Here is a 19,555-nt window from a genome sequence, read left to right as displayed (position 1 = left end):
TATTCATTGAGCCTATAATATTCATGTCTTTCCTCTTTTAGATTTTGGTATGGTTAAACAACACAACCTTTTTTTTTTTCATAAACATTCTTCAACCTACCAAAGTTTCAGTAAAGGAGATCAAGTAGAAGAATTGTCTAGAGATTCTAAGAGAACTATTGCGATAGCAGACGACCAAGTCACTTGTCTAATATAAGAGAGTGTCAACTTCAAATATTTTGTAAGTGTAAATTTCTTGTCATTTCTCATTCTTCTATAGTCCATTTGACTTTCTGGGTTTGGCTACCCCATAGTGGTTTACTTTTGAAGAGCTTTTCAAAATATTTTCATTCATCACCAAACTACTTGTGTTTTGTTTTACTGCTTTCATTATATTTGGTGAATGTTTGGGCGGTTACTAATTTTTAAATTTTGCATTATATTGACATACAACTATTCAACCCCCCTTTAGGTGTTGTTTGCAAGTCATTGGGTTATTATTTTCACTTGTGTATAAGAACCCACTCTTTGGTCACAAATCAGAATTGAGGAGAAGATCCAAGTGGTCTTGAGAGCAAAACCTAGCCTCTAAACACCATCACAAAACAATTCTTGAAGTTTTGTACACCAAGGCACAATTTCTTCAAGATTATACATGTTGTTTTTATGTTTAAAAAAACTTGGTGCTATGTTCATCATGGAACTCGACCCTTGGGAATTTTCCGCTGCTTATGATATGTTTATTTCACGTATGTGTTCCCAACGGTTAGAGAAGTTCACAACATTGTGCAAAAGGAACCATTTGATCCTGGATCGAGTGGAAATCTAGCAGATCATTCTGGTCTAGCTCTGCTTAAGTGAACATCTAGCTGACCATTTTGGTCTAGCTCTTCTTGATCCTGGCTCAAGCAAACATCAAGGAAACCATTCTCGTCTAGCTCCGCCAAATCCTGGCTTGAGCCAAGATCAAGAATATCATCAAATCTACAGATTTGGTGTAGGAAATGCCAAGATATGCCAACTACATTGTTTACACCACAATGGAAACAATCCATCAAAGGAAAGAACATCATCTCAAAATAAAAAGCTCACTCAAGCCATATAAGACAAGTCAATCATGCACAAATGTCTTTTCTTATGTAGGGTGATATGATTCCCTTTAATTATTGAAAGGTATCTCACCCCACTTGTAAAAATTTGTAATACTTGTACATGTTTTAGAGTATAGGAAAACGTATTCAAGGTCTTCTCCGTATTTTTCATATATTAAGTAAATAAAATAAATTTGCCTTCACCATATACAACTGATTGTAAAATGACCACTTAAAAGTCTATGAAAATGATCATGTCATGGACGAACTTTAGAGCCCTTATTTTTGTTTTTAACCAAATCAAAGCCGAAGCCTAAAACAGAATTATGTTTATTTATCTTGATTTTCATCAGTACTGAGCAAGTTCTTTAATAATAGTGAACCCAGTTTTCCTTTGAAATCTGCAGGCTTTGCAAAGAGGTGAATAGAGAGATGGAGTCTGATACTTGTCTTCCCCACCCATCATTGGCATGGGAACCCCAATCTTGACAGGGCTAAGATAGTCTGGTCTGTATGTCTTACCCAATACTCCTTCAGCAAGATTTGTTAGGTTGGAAAACCTGAACTGCGTCTCCAAGTGAGCAAAAGCATCATCTGCTGGCAACTGGTAATTGTGAACCCGGTTTTCCTTTTCTCCAATAGGTCTCACCCTAATGTCTATTTCAACCAGCCTAGCAATGGTAACTCTTATACTGTTTGCATCATCGGTTCTTTCAACTACAACTTCTCTTTCTTCACCATTAGTCCTCCATTCTGCCTCTCCATCAGTAGCGTTGTCAACAGCCTCACCATCCCAACTAACAATGAGAGCATCGACATTGTCATCCCAGTTTGAGACTGTCTTCGCTGCAATGACAATTGTGTGAGTGTCAAACATGATAGCGAGGGCTTGGACCCATGTAAAGTCGCGAGTCCTTCCTTGTGGTCGGGTTCCGATGAAATGGGCATTGACTTGGAGGTTATCATCTGAAACAATGGCAAAGTTTCCGCCCTTTGCTCCATGGAAGTAGAACATTACACCATCCCCACCAACAAATCGAGGATCATAGCAGAGGGAGCCATATCCATTGCAGTTGGCTCTTCTCCCTGCCAAATGCCATGAACTTGGTGTTAGTTGAGATTCAATATATATTTTCCTACTTTTAAATATACTCAACAAAAAAAATATGCGCTCGACGTTTGTAATAGAGAGACAAATAAAGTTTTAAGATATTCATAATAAATGTAACAAATAATTGAAGTTAAGGTTGTACATGCATATGGTTATTAACTGCAACTAACCGCTACCCACTATTCGCATATGCGAATGCAGTTAGTAAAAACTACTAACCACATATGGGCATGCAGATGTGGTTATCTACGTACTCTTAAACAAATTCATCAACCTTGCTTTGTAATTTGTATGTTTGTATTTTCTGGATGAACCTATCATGAGGTATTTGTATTTTATTTGTTATTTTTAAGCTGAAATGTAGAATCAAGATGTGGATTTCATATAAAACACTAGGGCTTAAAAAAGAACACTAAAACATGCCAAGAACATTTTCAAAATCGATTAAAATAGGCCCTAATAGAGACCTAATTAATGAAGGGGCAAAAGACTAAAACAGGCCTATTAACTGTAACGTGGAGAATGATTAATAACTGTATTCAATTACCGCAATAACTATGCAGATAGGAGTTAGTAATCGCATAACATATGCAGATGCTATTACTTAAAAGTGATAATAGTGTGGATGTAGATGCGGTTATTGCCGATAACTGCATCCGCATGTAGTAGAATCCTAATTGAAGTACTAATGAAGGTTGAAGATGTTTGTGGGAAAGGATCCTTACACTTGCAAGTGACTTCGCACTTGCTACTACAGTCGACAAAGCATCCCTTCTTCTTCTTGTTGCTCTTGGGCTTCCTCTGTGGGCATTGAGATGGACATTGAAGGGTTTTGGAGTTGCATGCCCCTTTTGCATTACAGTAAGCTCGTTCCTCTCCTGTTTCTGCTGGTGTGAGATCTTTGTAATTTGTTGTATCATCATTGTTATTGCCATTTCCATTACCATTACCATTGCCATTGCCATTGTTGCCGTTTCCATTGCCATTTCCGTTGTTCCCATTACCATTGCCATTGCCGTTGTTTCCATTACCATTGCCATTGCCATTGTTGTTGTTGCCATTGCCGTTGCCGTTGTTCCCGTTACCATTGCCATTGCCATTGTTGCCGTTTCCATTGCCATTGCCGTTGTTTCCGTTGCCGTTTCCATTCGCACCCTGAACAATGATGGCATCCATGGAGAGGACTAGAATAAAGAAAGCCAGCAAAATGCATGACTTTCTTTTATCCATCTCTATGAACTATGGTGTATAATATAACTGCACTTTTGCTTATTTCTCTTCCCTTTCTGCAGATTTTTCTATTGCTTTGAGAATTGAGGAAAGAGATGGAAAGAGTAGGGTGAAAAGGGGGCCTTTAAAAGACAGTGTTGTTGTGAGAAATAAGCCTAGCTTGGAGTTCGCCTTAATTCAGGTGGCTTTTCTTCTTCCTATAAACAAACAGCTAAGAAATAGCTCTTCTGCAATCATTTCTTATACATTTATTGCTTCGAGTATAGAGGGTTTGGACCATTTTATAAGTAAAAAAACCCGAATGAAACTTGAAAAAGTTGCATGTGTTTGTATAAGCTTGTAATAAATTAATTAACAACTTTGTAAGACAGCAACATTTTCTCCGAGGTCTTAGATTTGCAAGAACCTTTATTAAACTCATGTATATATTCTTTACAACTGCGTCAAAGTCCAATCCTACTACCTATGCAAATATGGATGAAAGATTTGGAAAAGTTAGATTCTGTAAAAACATTCTTTTTTTTTACCCCCGACCAAGCTTTTGATCACTATTAAGCATGTCAATATATTATGATCTCTGTCTTATTTGTTGGAGTGATTATTTTCTTGTATATATATAGATTGATTTTATTCCATAATATTTTTCATTAATTCTGTAGCTTCTTGGATCATGCCGGCCGCAATGCTATAATAAGATATATATATATATATATAATGAGGCTACCTAAAGTAAAGTCACCTGTCATTAAAGTACGCAAAATCATGTTGAAATTGACGCTGCAACTACAATTAAGATACAAGTTATGTACATGCATGAAGATTTCACCCCCTCAACACGTAATTGGTGATCAAAGTCAACCATAGAGATTAGAGATAGAGTTGGTGCAATCACACGTTTGCTCAGCCGGCATCCACATCGCACGTATCAATCCAATCTACTTTATTTTTTTTTTTTTTTAATTCTAAGAATGGAAAAGATGGTCAGCAATATGTTGCTTAATACGATATAAATGGAGCCTTTGGGGGCAATGAAACACACTTCACTTTCTGCTCAAAACAGGTCATTGCAGGCGTATATAGCTTTTGACGATTGAGGCCTCGCTGTTGGACCTCACATGGAACAAATACATTCAACTTTTCTTCCACTCTAATTTTTTTTAAAAAAAATTGTTCCTCTACATTTCTAAGTGTCCATCTTTCAGCATTTTCTTTGTTCTTTTGTTCTTTGTTTTACTTTTGCTGTTTTTTTTTTTTTATAAAAAAAAAAAAAAAAAAAAAATGAATGTAAATGTGTCACGTAGGCAAGAATGCTAAGAAACGGACTTTGTCAAATTTTTTTTTTTAAAAAAAAAATTAATTAATTAATTTTATCTTATCTTATGGGTGATATTTGTCATTTAGGGTTGCTGAATGAGTTATAGCAACCCCAATGGTAAATTGGGAGGAGGGAGACATTGGGGTAAATGTAGTTTTCCACAAAAATTAAGTCAAAAGAACTGTGTATGTTTGGTAATGCATTTTGAGGAGTGTTTTTTAGTTTGACAAAGTGTTATGATGTGACATCTATATTAAAATTTTGTATTGGAAAATGCTTCATTTCCTCCTTTGATTATTCTCTCATTTACCCACTTTTTAAAATTACCATTTGATCTGTGAGACCATATGGATCCCACACATAGGCCTCACATATCCAACCATGACTTTGGATTGTTTGTTAATGTTTGTCTTGAGAATAAAAATCGAAAGAAATGCTACTCAGCATTATTTATGGTCATTTTGAGCACGGAAGGAAGAACATTGCAGCCCCAACAGTGAGTTGGGGGAGACTAGGGCTACACAAGCGATTACAGTTAGCGATTATAGTCACCCTGTTTGAACACCCCTAGGGAGACTTTGCAAAAGTTAAAACATTAAGAAAACATTGGAAAAACATTGAAATAAGATAGTAGTTAGAGAAGGGTAAATATAGTTTTTCCTTATATTTATTTATCAATTTATACCAGCATCATCATTCTTATTATTATTGTTGTTTTTTATTTTCCCCTGAACGTCGATGTCATTGGTTATTCCTACTATTATTGGCAGTTTTTATCATACAGGAATTATCATGATGTCGCAGTGACAACCATCGATGATCGAAACAAAATGCAAGAGGCAATCTAGTATGTGAGAGCATGCGTGTAGATTTGGAACAAAGAGCACCGGAAACCTAACAGCCAGACTATAATTCTGTTATTTATGCATGATCATGGAAAAGTTCAGCCAAAATTCATTGTCAAGAAGAAACTGGGTTTACATTTTGCCTGATAAATGTCATCCTCATAGCAGACTCTACAACCGCCCCGCCGGGCTTTCGTCACTAAAGCGGCCCCTGGCGTTTTAAAGAGGGACAAAAACATTAGATTTGTATCCATCACATGCCCAAGCAGCTTTAGTCCTCTTCATTTGTGCATAACATCCTAATAAAACATCAATGGTAAATGCCACATGGTCACTTTATCATACATATGTAGATTGCCATTTAACAAGAACCCAATTGACTAAACATAATTACTTCAATAAAAATTCCAAGCTACCATAAAGAAGTGATGTTCAAATTCTATATACACCATCTGTGATGCAGAGCTGGATATCAGCCTTAAAACTAAACCAAACAGAGAGAATACTTGTTCAATATGGATGTCAGCCTTCAAGGGAAAGAAGAATCATTCCGAAAAAGCATGTAGAAAAGATAAGTTATTGGTTTCTCTGTGCAACTATTGAAATATGGGAAGGTCGTTCTTTGGCTGTTTGTTTAAACTTAAATCCACTCCTCCAACAGCAACAATGCTACTTGAGGCTTCTTCTAAAACATTGCTTGCCATCTTCAAAAAGTAACTATGCCTGCAAAAGCAGTTGTTTAGATCCTCATATAGGGGGTGAAAAATAATTGAACATTGGAAAATGCATCTACCATCGAGTATCTGCTGTCAATTCAGGATGAAAGGCGGTCGCTAGCAAGTTGCCCTGCCTTACAGCTACAATCACTTTCTCTTCAGACCAATCTTTCTCCTGAAATATCGATAATGTGCAAGTAAACATGCCATCAAAAATAGATTGACTAATTTATATTATTACTTCCAAGGTAACTACTTCCGGTGGCATATTGTGTAAGGCTATGATCACTAACAGGTGCTTCTTCTTTTTTTGGGGAAAAATGCTCCAGTGAACCCTAAAGTGTGGCCTTTTATCAAATCATTTCTGAAGTTCAAAAGTTATCAATTTACTCACTCAGGTTAGAACCGTGATCAAATCAACCATTTCGTTCACCATCTATTCAATTTTTAATAGTGCTACCATGTCATACCCAATCAAAAAAAACATTGCCCCGTTTAATCAAAAATAAAAAAATTATATAAAAAACAAACAAAATTTTTTGGAGGTGGTTCGACCACCCCCAGATGGGCCTGAGGGAATGGCCAAACCACTCCAATTGGCCTTGAGCTTATCACGGGCACCCTTGTGATCTATTTCACATAGGATTGACAATTTGGAAGCATTTTCTTGAGAGAGCCACATTTGAATCAAATCCAAAAGGGACAGACTCTTTTGAAGAAGCTAACCAAGTGGGCTTGGCTCATCCAGGGGATTGCACATAGGGCGGGGTAGCTAAGCCACCAGGTCCTGAATTCCATTGCTGAGAGAAAACAATGCAAGGAAATGGACTCCTCCAACTACTAAAGAAAAACATTGTGCTGAGAAAATGTAAGAAAAGCAATACAAAGCAAGTTTAAGCGCATGGGTTACAGAAATGATCAATCTAGCATCACAACTAAACATCATAACAAAACATATACGTGCATGTGTGCTTTATGCTTTGTTTGGTAACTGAGAAAGCCACCGAAAAAGAAAGGAAATCAGATTTATACTACTGGCGATAGTCTGCAGTCAATGTGCTTTATAAAAGGGGTGAAAGAACACAATTTTAATCATGCTCCATTTGGTTGCTAAGAAAGTGTGGGAGAAATAAAAGGAATTCAACTCAACCTTTAGAGACAGTTTGGGTTTGGATTGTTTGTGAAGCGGGCCAAGGTTTTCCTCCAACGAGTCCTCAACCCCTTGCTTCACCCCACCTCTTTCTGGTACTTGGGGTCCGAGTCCATCCCTGAGTTCATTATCTAAACATCTAAGCTAACTCCTAGTCGACTCAGTAATGGAGCGAGTAACACAACGAAAGGCCTAACAATCACGGATAGGGGGGGACCAAACTTGGTGAGTTGACCCGGTGAATCAGCGATGTTTCAAGCACTAAGAGAATATGGGGGTGGTCAGAACACCTCTAGAAAACAGAGTTTCTTTTTCAAAAATTATTTTCTTATTTTTATAATTTCCTATTTTTTCATGTTATTTTTATATTTTTTATCCAACGAGACACCTTTCATCTTCTGATTGGGTATGACGTGACAACACCTTTAAAAATTTAATGGTAGGTAGACGGAAGGTTCTATGCGATAACGGTTCTAACCTTGGGAGTAAATTAATAACTTTTGAACCTTTAGTAGCCATTTGATAAAAGGCCATACCTAAGGGATCACTGAAGCACTTTTACCTTCTTTTTTTGCCTTTGCTGCCACAAATGAAATTGCAGCTTGTAAGTTCTGTGCGTCTCTCAAGCACATAGGCAAGCCTTATGACCTTCAAGGGCCCCAAGTGGGAGAAGGAAAACTTAACCGGAATGGGATTTTCCTGTCCTTTCCTTATTTTGAATGACTGAAACTTGTGACACATACGGTCTTTGCAAGGCAGTGGAGTAATGGGTTTTCAGAAAGTGGAGGCCAGGGAAGGAGAAGATGTCAATAAAAAATGGGGTGAATATTAAAATTAACATGGCCTCCAGGCAGTCATAAAGAACCCAACAAACACCACCCCACCCACCCCGCCCCCCTCTTTTCTCCTCTCCCTCCCACTCCCACTTCCCTCTTTTCCACCCATAAACTGATAATAAACTGATTTCAGTATGACGGTGGCTCCATATTTACATTAGCTGAAAGCTAATATAGGTTAGAAGTGAACAAAGGCACAAGTGGCACATTACAAAGTCCTCTTAGTCTAAAAAAATGAAAGCAATCATGTTTAAGGAGCATCAATCATCAATCTGTGAGTATTAAAGAAAAAAGCACATTATCACATAGCCAGTTCACAAGATATTCAGTTCTCTATCCGTGTAACCTTCAGAAGATCCAAAATCATGATGCTATACCAGTTCCATATAGGCAAAATTTAAGAAATTGTTGTGTTACATAATTCCATGATATAACATGCATTCTACGAGCCATCACTGCTAATCTTATCTCCTCTATCCACAAACGATAGAATAGTTGATACACTAATTGGAACTGGTTGATTGTACTCTTGTAGTATGATGTGATTATTCTACTTGTTTGAAATGAACACAATAATTTATTTTGTCACAACATAGAGAAGAGATTGTGAACTGCAGCAATAGGAAACAAGCATGTGTTGCAGGCTTATATTTTACAGTCCAATTAAACAGCAACAAGGCCAGTCAAAGTTTTGAGAAGACAAATAAATACACTTTAGTTTATATATTGAATAGAGGATATTTTTTCTTTTAAAGTATGACCAGTCAAAAATCATATGGTAATGAGCATATAACAACAAACCTCTTGCATTTCAGCAGCAGAATTTGAATCCAACACCTTGTTTGAGGGGACAGGATAATCAGCTAGCACTTGAACTTCTGGCCCTACTTCAAGGATTGCAGGAGCTCGAATGAAAACTCCACGAAATGTCTCAGGACCACCTTCCTTAGATGCAAGCTCTGGTACTGAAAGCTCTGTCTCAAAGCTTTGGATCTGAATAAACATGATTTTTTTAGATAACAAACATACTTGTGAAACCCCAGAAGTTGATGGTGACAATAAATTGACTCACGTGTCACTACATAAGGTTTCAAAGAAGTCAATCCCTAATAAGGAGGACTTCTGTAGAAGCAAAGACCCAAATTTATGTTCCATCAACTCCAAGCATTTTTTTTTTTTTTTGTGTTTTTTTTTTTTTTAGTGATTGGGAGGTGGTGGGTGGTAGGTGACTCCATACATGACATATCCTACTTATCCATGAAACCTCTAGGTGAGTACAATAACAAACACAAAGCTTTCATGAGTATGAATGTTTTATAAATGTTCTATTCAAGAAGAAAGCAATCTACAGTGTTGATCCAAAATTACATAAACTATGGGACATAACCTCATACCCAAGGAAAGACTTCATAAATCCTTACTTCAAAGCAAAGCTGTTACTAAAGAATCTATACCTAACAATATGCAAGATAGCTCTTTGATGAGGGTTGGGTTTTAGGAGGGAGAAAGGGACAATGTAGAACAATAAACCACAACAAGAAAAGGAGAGGCAGAGGGAGAGGGAAAAGGGAGCAATGCTCAACCAAATTTCTATTATATCAAAAAAAAAATATATTTTCAATGTTGTTTTATCTCTTCCTTCACATATATATATACTAGCTCTAACATTGTGTATCCTTGGGAGAGAGAGAGAGAGAGATTGACCTAATGAAGATTTTTTTTTTTTTTGATAAAGTAAGATTGACCTAATGAAGAATTGCTGGAGGGAAATGTAATTTTGGCTCAATTGATTACAATATACGCTTGCATGACTGAAATGATTACAATATGTGGTTAGCATCCAAGCAACGGTGGCGGTGTGGGTTTTCTCATTGATCTTCTTCTTGGTGAGTTGTGATGGGTCTCTAGATGCTGTTTTATAGAAACAAAATCGTACAAATCATGATGGAGGTGGGTGTCCCTATTTTCCGTATCTTCAAACGAACCAGGGGTTTTATGTGTTCTGTCTCTGTGGGCAAAGAGACTGAAATGGTTGTCGTCGATCGTGGAGGAGCTACTTAAGGTTGACGTCGCGAAGGAGTTCTTGGAGTCCTATAAAGTAGGTTCAAAAGCTTTCATTATCTAGAGACGTGGAAAAGGCTTGGGCGTTATCTGGTTGTGGAAGGATATGGTAGAGGTGGGTGGTGCGGTTCTCGGGAAGGCCTTGACTGGTTTAGTTGGGCAATGGAGCTGCGTTAAGGCTGCAGCTTCCTTTAGGATTTCGATCAGCAGTGGTTGAAGGGGTACTCAAAGCAGACATTATGAATATCTTCCATGATTTCCAAGATAGACGTATGTTTTGAAAAAAAAAGCCTCAATGCCACCTTCATTTCTCTTATACCAAACAAACCAGGGGCCATAGACATTAAAGAATTCCAACCTATTAGCTTAGTGGGGAAGTGTACAAGATTGATTCCAATGATGAGGGTTGGATTTAGGAGGGGGAAAGGGACAATATAGAACAATAATCCACAACAAGAGGAGAGGGAAAAGAGAGCAATGCTCAACCAAACTTGTATTATATTTTTTTGATAAGTATCAAAAGAGAATAATGATTTTCAATGTTTTTTTATCTCTTCCTTCACATAGGATATGTATACTAGCTCTAACATTAATTCTACTTCAACTTCTAGGTAGTCTAAATATATTTCCAATACATAAAGATCAATGTACATAATAATTAGTCCAAATACATCCCCAATCACAACTTACTAAGAGACAATACAATGTAAACTAAACAAACATTAATTTAGAAGAAAAACTCTTGGGCTTCTACTCCAAACCAAAGAAAATTTTAGTTTTCAACTTTTTTCCATCCAAGCGCATCCACATGACATGGTTGCCACATTGGCACTAGATCACTCTTTCAACGGCCTCCCCATACTTGTAGTAGACAGAGAATGCTAGGTTAATCTCTTTCCAACCAAATTTGTCAAATCAGGGCAATGGAAAATATGTATCAAATTGAGGGAACCCACTCTGGTAAAACCAGCTTTCATGCACCAGAATTTGACATAGGCCAATACCGAATAGACTCGGTAATATTATAGGAGAAGATCACTCGGTTCAAACACTCAACCACTAGGCTTCAAAACACTGTAGCCAATGTACCCTGTATGTCTTTCCCTTTGAAAGCCAACCATAAGATAAAAGGTACAAGCCTTTGGAACCAAAACAAGTTATGCCAATTCACAACAGGAAGAAGACCACTAATCTCTTTCCACGCTGACTTTATTAACCCAGAAGCCGGAGTAAGAACCGAAATACTTATCCTCCAAAGTAGAATTCAGCATGGCATCTGCAGATACAGACATTTGGAATACAAAAACCCAATTGTTTTCATTCACCATTACTCAAACAATCATCTCTATAATCTCAGCTGCCCTTTTCTGTGTCCATATCACGACACATATTCCCCATCTCCAATTCTATGTTTAAAAAAGAACCACCCTTTATCTCTAATTCCACAACTTCCTGCATGACCAAATAACACTCAGCAGGAATATTTCGTTACCCAGAATGAAATAGCCTTTTCAAAATTGCTCGTGAGTCCAATCCACATATAGATCTGAACCTAAAACCTTTTCTGCGTACTACTCAACCCAAAACACCCTCCTTTTTGGATTACAAACAGCCAGCCAAAACCCTTTCAGCACACTACTTTTTTTATCTGAACCTAAAAAAAGATCTTTAGCAGAGTTCTCTCTACTTTAGTCAACACCTTCTTTGAAAACAAGAAGGTTACTTCTTCAAACTTGAATACCAAACAGGGCAGCTTTTGATTAATTGGAAGCTGCCAGCATCAGAAACTCTCCTTTTCTTGCTTGAAGCATACGGGGCCCCTTTTGGCCCAGCTCTGAACAAGGAAGTAATTATACCAATTAGAATTCTAAAATCCCCACAAGATGGCTTAGTAAATACTAAGACGAACTCCAAGTTATCCCACATGTAGAGAAGCTTCCAGAAACCTAATATGGCTTCTTTTGAATTGAACTACACAGGCCAAGAAGAAGAACTCTTCAATACATTTACCTATAACCCTGCATAACACTCAGGGTTGCCAGCAAGTGTACTAAAAGGATTTGTTCTATTGATGGATTAGTATAAGGTTAAAAAAACAAAACTACTGATTTCATTCAACGATTTCCTGTAAAATTAACCATATGCTACCAGACTTCTAGTATCATTAGAAGATCTAAGGATTTACATAAAAAATTTATTGCACAAAACCCTCTGATGTAGGACAGATTTTGAGAAATCTGTTTACATGTTTCGTGGCAGGCTTTGGGGCTGAAAGTTTTGGGTTTTAGGGCTAGTGATTGTAGAATGATGCCTTCAGGGGTTGTATAAATAATTTAGATTGGAAAAGATAAGGTCAGAGTAGAAGAGGACTGTTTCTTGAAGCAAACAGCTTGCATGGAGTTTGCTGGCAGAACAAATTTTAGAGGTAGGTTTAGAAGGCTTAGTTCAAGTCAAAAAAGTTGAGAAAATAAGGGTTTCAAAAGGTCTGAGACAAGGGACATGGTTTTGGATGGGAAAGGAAGAAAACATAGAAGATTGATGATTGTTCTAAGATGTATAAACAGTTACATGAACGGTGAACAAGAGAAAGAGAAGAAGAAGAGAAAGCAACCCAGGCATATAAGCCTTTAATAAACCAAAACGCTCAATTTTTGTTATTTTACTTTGAAAACTATGAGTACAATGACACACTTATATAGAATCTAAATCTTATCCTCCTAATAAGACTAGGACAGATTTTGAGAAATCTGTTTACATGTTTCGTGGCAGGCTTTGGGGCTGAAAGTTTTGGGTTTTAGGGCTAGTGATTGTAGAATGATGCCTTCAGGGGTTGTATAAATAATTTAGATTGGAAAAGATAAGGTCAGAGTAGAAGAGGACTGTTTCTTGAAGCAAACAGCTTGCATGGAGTTTGCTGGCAGAACAAATTTTAGAGGTAGGTTTAGAAGGCTTAGTTCAAGTCAAAAAAGTTGAGAAAATAAGGGTTTCAAAAGGTCTGAGACAAGGGACATGGTTTTGGATGGGAAAGGAAGAAAACATAGAAGATTGATGATTGTTCTAAGATGTATAAACAGTTACATGAACGGTGAACAAGAGAAAGAGAAGAAGAAGAGAAAGCAACCCAGGCATATAAGCCTTTAATAAACCAAAACGCTCAATTTTTGTTATTTTACTTTGAAAACTATGAGTACAATGACACACTTATATAGAATCTAAATCTTATCCTCCTAATAAGACTATAATTCTGTCTTGAATAGTAAACAAATTCCTAATTGGATTAGCTCTTATGAGACTCTGATTTTGAATCCCAACTTCTTCACAGCTTCCTCAGATACCGCAATACTAAAAACATCCGATATTGATTACCAAAAAACATATTTGTCCCCTGCGATTAACTTGAGTTTCAAAAAAACTCCTCCTTGGTAGTGGCCTTCATTCATTTCATCTTGCTTAGTGGCAGCAAAAAGTGGACAAATGATGCCTATCATACTCATTCAAGTTAGCATCAAAGGGCTCACAAGTTCATGCCTTTGGACCTCTTTTGGGACTTTCCTTTTCAAGTATAGTGACACATTTCAAACACATAGAAAAGGCATATAATACAAAAACCATGACAAGTATGACACTTCATGCTATAACTCTAACCACTACTTCCTTGGGATGAAAAAGTAGTAGAACAACTATCTTGTTTGAAGCATAAGAATTGCATTGAGGCATGTCGACTGACTCATCCCATCCAGCATCCACAATTGTTCTCTCACTACTAATGTACTTGCTGTTGGAGTTATCGTTAAGGCCTTCTTCTTAGACTCTTCTTCCATTTGGTATGTGTTAGAAGAGTTGGTTAGGGCTAAAAGAATATGTTTTTGACAAGGATTTGTTACAGGAGTATTTTGGTCATTGTGTGTGTATATATATATAATATGAGGTAAGAGAGGCTACCTAAAAAACATAGCCTCTTCTTTCTCTATTTTCATCCCATGCAAACCCTACAACATGGTATTAGAGCCTAGGATTTGACTACATTGCACACGCTCTGACTGCTTTTGCTCGGCTATGTTTCTTCCTTTTGGGTTTATTTTCTCTCTCTCTCTGTCTCCCTCTCTCTCTCTCTCATAGCCAAATTATAGAACTTATTGGTGTACTCTTCAATAAAATAACGCTGTTACATCAACTATGCAAATTGCAATTGTGCTCATTGCTTGCACTTAGGTGAAAACTTTCACGTCTTACCAAGATCTAATAGCCATATAATCGGTTTGTTGATACTCACCTCACCAGATGCTAGTTGTCCCCTTTAGTTTAGCCTCCACAAGGAAGAGTTCTCACTCTTTAGTCAAGCTAGACCATCTTAAAATATTTCCAAACAATGCAACCACTCAAAAAGTGCCTCCAGATTGCTCTCTGCATGAAAGTCATTAACTTCTAATTAAACACATCTTCCCACGTCAACCAATCTAGGCTCTTCTTGAAATCATACTTGTGGTTCAAGATAAGGCCGATTTTCTCATTTAGAGGAGTACCTCAGTGCACAGAAGCAAACTCACTATTTATTCACTTGTTGCTGAGTAAAAAGGGTTGGTTCAAAGCACAATAAAAGAAGGAATACATTCGCTTCTTACCAAATAGAACAGCTGATAGTTTCTCCATAACATTTCCAATTTGCTCCAAGACAGAACTTAAAAGATTCCATGCTAGAATAAATGCTTTGTACCTCAACCTTCACTAATGCAATGTTATTCTTCATAGCTTTTAATTTTCAAGAATGTATTAAACTTGGCCTCCATTCAGCCTTAGTTAGCATTGTGATAGACTAGAAAGAAATCCCATTTTGCCTAGTAAACAAATCCCTAATTGATGGGACCAAAGGCACACAATAAAAGCCCTAAACTAAAGAAGAATCACCTATTAACAAAATAAAACCCAAGGCCCATGACTATGGGACACAACCAGCAATTACGGAATTATGAAAATACTTCGATTCTAGAAAAACCAAATATGAAAGAAAATAAACTTTTGTTGACATAGTTTGGTTTTGCCTTAGTTTTAGGCTTCCGAAGAGCATGTTTCTTCTTTAGTCATGCAATGCTCCACTATAATTCTCAAAATAAAAATCACTATCAAAAATATCCCCAAAAATATTTGCCAATAAGTTACTTCCTCCCTTTGTGGCAAGGTAGAGGGTGAGGTTGTGGGTTCATGTGCCATTGGGTGCATGTATAACTTACCAATTAAAAAAAACAAAAACAAAAAGGATATCCCCAAAAATATTTAGAATTACAATTGAAAAGTTTTATGAGATTCCAAAACCTGATGCCACAATCATTTTTGGTTATGAATCCCAATTCCGAGTTTTTTTGAAGGCCCCATAACGGCAGATTTTAAAACATGAGATGCTATGAATAACTAAACAATTCAATTTCCACAAGACACTCAAACAAACTAAGTATGTCTCCTCATATCCAAACACCCAAACTTGTTTAATGTCTCATCATATCAGATTTCCGGACCTTTACACTTACAAATACAATTTATTTACTCTTCAATGTAAAACTAACCTGGTAAACATAATTCACTTGAGAGTGCAGAGACTTACCTGACTACCAAAGAAATTCCTATGTACAGTACAATCCAGGCCCCCAATCAGTTCCTGACCACCTATTTTCTGCCCTGAAAAGACATGACACCCATGCAAATTATAAACATTTTTTGGGTGCTCTTATTTCATCAAGGGGAAAAGAAATCGAGGTTAAATGCATAAAATTAACCCTAAATCAATTTTAAGGGAACAAAGGATGCAAAACCCACCTACAGCTTTGTTTGCCAAGAAGATAAGCCCTGCACAGGTCCCCCAAACAGGCTTCCCCATTTTAACAAACTCACGCAAAGCAGGAAACTACAGGTAAATTAAAAATTAATTATTTAGCTACATTTGGTTCTGAAGAACATATGAGAACTGAAAGTTTAAATAAATTACTCCAAACCCTGCATTTTAAATCACATGGGATCTGACAAAAGAAAACGTCGACACAATTGGACCAAAAGAAAACTTTTGACAATTTGAACCATCATCTACTTCATGCCACAAGAATTTGAAACAGAATATTCAAATTTTTTGTTCTTAGTAAAAAAATGAGTTGACTGTGTTATTGAATATTTCTAACAAAACAAGGCAAACCCATTCAATGAAATCACGAGGTATATAACGACTTCTTTTTTCCCCCCCAATCAACATCAACTGTCATTTTCAGCACGAAACCAATTAATGATTACGTGAAATAAGTAACCCAAACTATATCAATGCAATTTTCATAATTACGCTATGATGTAAGAAAGTATAAAAGCTTTCTGTTTTGCTCCATTATGCTTTCGCCGACTCAGGCCTTCTATGTGTAGTTTTCTCATTTGGCAGTTGAAATTCCAATTTAAAAAAATAATAAAAATAACGAATAGAGAGAAAGCCAGAGAGGACCAGGTTGTGGTACTGAGCGAGCTTAGCCATGGTGGTGCTCTCTCCTCCTGGGATGATAAGGGAAGCTACGTTGTCAAGCTGCTCGGGCTTCTTTATCTCAACGCCTTTGACCCCCAGCCTTCTCAGCGCTGCCACAATAAATAAAGAGAGAGATTCAGTTCATCAGCACACAAACAAACATATGAGAGAGAGAGAGAGAGAGAGCGGGTGTGCCTGCGATGTGTTCGTTGAAAGATCCCTGTAGAGCGAGGACGCCGACGACGGCCATGGCGGTGAAATACAAGCCGAGTCTGCGAATGTGTGCGAATGAAGCAGGGACAGAGAGGGAGAGAGAGTCGTAAACAACTAAAGGACCTCTCGTTTCGTATGGCGCTCCTCGTGAGTGGAACCTGCCCACTTCCCACCACCTTGGACTCGTGTTTTATATTTGGTCGCTTAAATCTCAACCTATGACGTCATGCTACGTGCAGGTCCCCGTACAAGAACCAGGGTCATGCTATTGCGGCGGAATAGAATCATCTCCAATCTATAAGGGACCCGATTGAAAAATATTTAATTCCTGGCTGAAATTTATTCTTAGAAATCTAGCTACAAATATGACACATGTCTCACTAAAAAAAATTTTTTTAAAAAAATAATATTTCAGATTAAAAAAAATAATAAAAAAATAAGAAGGACTGACCACCCAATTTTAGTCATAGGGGTGGCCGAATCCACCCCATTTTAGCTAGGGGTGGCTCTCCCAATGAGTCGGCCAGGGTGGCCGAACCACTAAGTGCCATGGGTGGTCCGTCACCCCTAAACCAAATTATATATATATATATATATATATATGAGAGAGAGATTGTTTCCTGGGATGGCTGCACCATCCCAAGCAAACAAATTTTTTTCTTTTTTTTAAGATCAGAGACTGGGGTGGCCGGGCCACCCACGTGGGTGGCTTCACCCCAGCCAGGAACCTAGGGTGGCGGTCCTGGGTGGCCCAAGCCAACCAAGCTCCCAATCAGGGTCCCACCCCAATGGGTGGTCAGCCACACCTTAATTTTTTTAATAATTTTGTTTTATAATTTTAAAAAAAATATATATAATATTTTATTATTTTTTTTATTAATGGGACAGATGTTTTATTTATGGCCTCAGGAAAGAGATCCTAACCATTAATCGGATATTCTCCAGTCCAAAATAGACTGGAGAGGATCCTGTTCCTATTGGGGCAGCCCAAATTCCAATTCATAATCTTTTTTTTCTTTTCTTCTCATTTTTTCATTTTTTTCTATTCAAATAATGGAAAGTAGGTTACAAGAAATTAAATAACCACAAAAGGGTGGACACCCAACAACAAAGCCCAACCAGAATATGATGTACAAAAACAAATACAAAACCAAACAATAGGCAATGATTTCATCCATGATCTCAGAAGAACTATAAACAAGCCGAGCATTTCCGATGACTGCACAAGGCGGTGACAAATGATAAAAGAACTCGGTGAAGAGTCTCATGCGTTAAAGGCAACAACCACCAGCGTTTAGTGATTGTTGTAGGGAAGGTACTACAGATAACTGGGTTGGAGCTATTGAAGGACGACCACCACCAACAAAAATCTCGTCCACAAGATCAAACAACTTCATTGCAGGGATATAATAACCCACATAAAACAAGAAATACAACAAAATACAACGAAAAATACAGAAAAGCTTCAAAGAAACTACAAAAAAAAAAAAAAAAGAACACAACAACAACACAAAACAGTGGCATGGGCGGAGGAGAGGCAGTTGGAGGTGGCCGGGAGTGATAGAGGATAATAGATCTAACTTTAAAAAACCCATATCTGAGAACCAAGCCCATCCCGACGAATGACGCAGTGGAGGCGTTGAACGTCGATGTGGAGAAGGCGGTCGGCCACAGGAATGGAGTTGGAGCTACCATGTGTGGGAGGAAAATGAAAAAGAAGGAGAAAGGCCACAAAAAGACTAGAATAAAATGGAAAAACGAGAGGGGGAGAGGGAGGAGAGAAGGCTCCTTTCCTCCCCCGGAAAAGCCACACAACGCGATGCCTAGACCTCACCGAGGAGGTGGAAAAACAACCTTTGGTTGAGAGCTTCTTTCTCTTATGCTCCATTTATTTCGCCGTAAAATGATTTTCGGAAAATGTTTTTCGTATTTTCGGGTATTTGGTGCGATGTAAAATAATAGTCAACAGAAAATATTTTCTTTGATCGAAAATTCTTGTTTAATTTACAGAAAATGGTTTCTATTTTTGAAAACCATATACCATTTTCCAAGTTTGAGCATTTCATTCTCAAATCGATGAACCCTGCCAATACCCACCTCCTATAACGACCCCAACGGGCAAATCAATTAATTGGTAATTGACCCCATCATTTGTCTCCTAGCCCTATCCCTCACGGGACAAGACTCAAGGATCACAACCTCTCATAAGCGAGAGACCTCAGCAGAAGACTTTCTAAACTATAAGGATAGAGAGTAATAATGAAGCAATCACACATTCATACAACAAAGTAAACATAATTCCTCATAATATAAAAATAGTCGCCAAAAGTATCGGTCATTAGACCATCATCAAATAAAAGGTTACATCACCTAACATAATTGTTTTATAAAGGATCAACAGATCAAATCCTAAGTTTAAGCAAAGTTAAAGAGATAATAATCTCGGTCATGTCTGCCCAGGTACTTCCTCCATCATCCCATAAAGACTTCAACCAAACTGAGTCCATATCCTCAAAAA

At 37.5% G+C, this 19,555-nt stretch overlaps 2 protein-coding genes across 2 annotated transcripts; both read right to left on the bottom strand.

Moving 5' to 3' along the window:
• Positions 1 to 1,419: 1,419 nt before the first annotated feature.
• On the bottom strand, positions 1,420 to 3,411 carry LOC132163253 (uncharacterized). The gene is made up of 3 exons (XM_059573463.1): positions 3,332 to 3,411; positions 2,907 to 3,109; positions 1,420 to 2,156 (listed from the first exon to the last, which is right to left on the bottom strand). Exons 1-3 carry the CDS (start codon positions 3,409 to 3,411, stop codon positions 1,420 to 1,422), a joined length of 1,020 nt encoding a protein of 339 aa, XP_059429446.1.
• Positions 3,412 to 5,947: 2,536 nt separating this feature from the next.
• Positions 5,948 to 17,211, bottom strand: LOC132163749 (probable pyridoxal 5'-phosphate synthase subunit PDX2). The gene is made up of 7 exons (XM_059574120.1): positions 17,020 to 17,211; positions 16,807 to 16,934; positions 16,143 to 16,230; positions 15,931 to 16,004; positions 9,075 to 9,266; positions 6,365 to 6,462; positions 5,948 to 6,294 (listed from the first exon to the last, which is right to left on the bottom strand). Exons 1-7 carry the CDS (start codon positions 17,072 to 17,074, stop codon positions 6,168 to 6,170), a joined length of 762 nt encoding a protein of 253 aa, XP_059430103.1. The 5' UTR covers positions 17,075 to 17,211; the 3' UTR covers positions 5,948 to 6,167.
• Between the last annotated feature and the right edge of the window lie 2,344 nt (positions 17,212 to 19,555).

The sequence above is a fragment of the Corylus avellana genome, chromosome ca10 (assembly GCF_901000735.1).
Source record: "Corylus avellana chromosome ca10, CavTom2PMs-1.0".
In the NCBI taxonomy this organism is placed as follows: Eukaryota; Viridiplantae; Streptophyta; class Magnoliopsida; order Fagales; family Betulaceae; genus Corylus; species Corylus avellana.
The sequence above is the reverse complement of the archived record's forward strand: the minus strand, read 5'-3'. Positions and strand labels throughout refer to the sequence as shown.

Coding starts and splice junctions, on each gene's coding strand:
- LOC132163253 (XM_059573463.1), bottom strand. CDS start 3,411: ATGGATAAAAGAAAGTCATGCATTTTGCTGGCTTTCTTTATTCTAGTC. Junction 3,110..3,331: donor GCCATCATTGTTCAGGGTGC/GAATGGAAACGG, acceptor TGGAAATGGCAA/TAACAATGATGATACAACAA. Junction 2,157..2,906: donor GTGCGAAGTCACTTGCAAGT/GTAAGGATCCTT, acceptor GGCATTTGGCAG/GGAGAAGAGCCAACTGCAAT.
- LOC132163749 (XM_059574120.1), bottom strand. CDS start 17,074: ATGGCCGTCGTCGGCGTCCTCGCTCTACAGGGATCTTTCAACGAACAC. Junction 9,267..15,930: donor GGAATTTCTTTGGTAGTCAG/GTAAGTCTCTGC, acceptor ATGTTTATTCAG/ATCCAAAGCTTTGAGACAGA. Junction 6,295..6,364: donor TTGACAGCAGATACTCGATG/GTAGATGCATTT, acceptor CTGCTTTTGCAG/GCATAGTTACTTTTTGAAGA.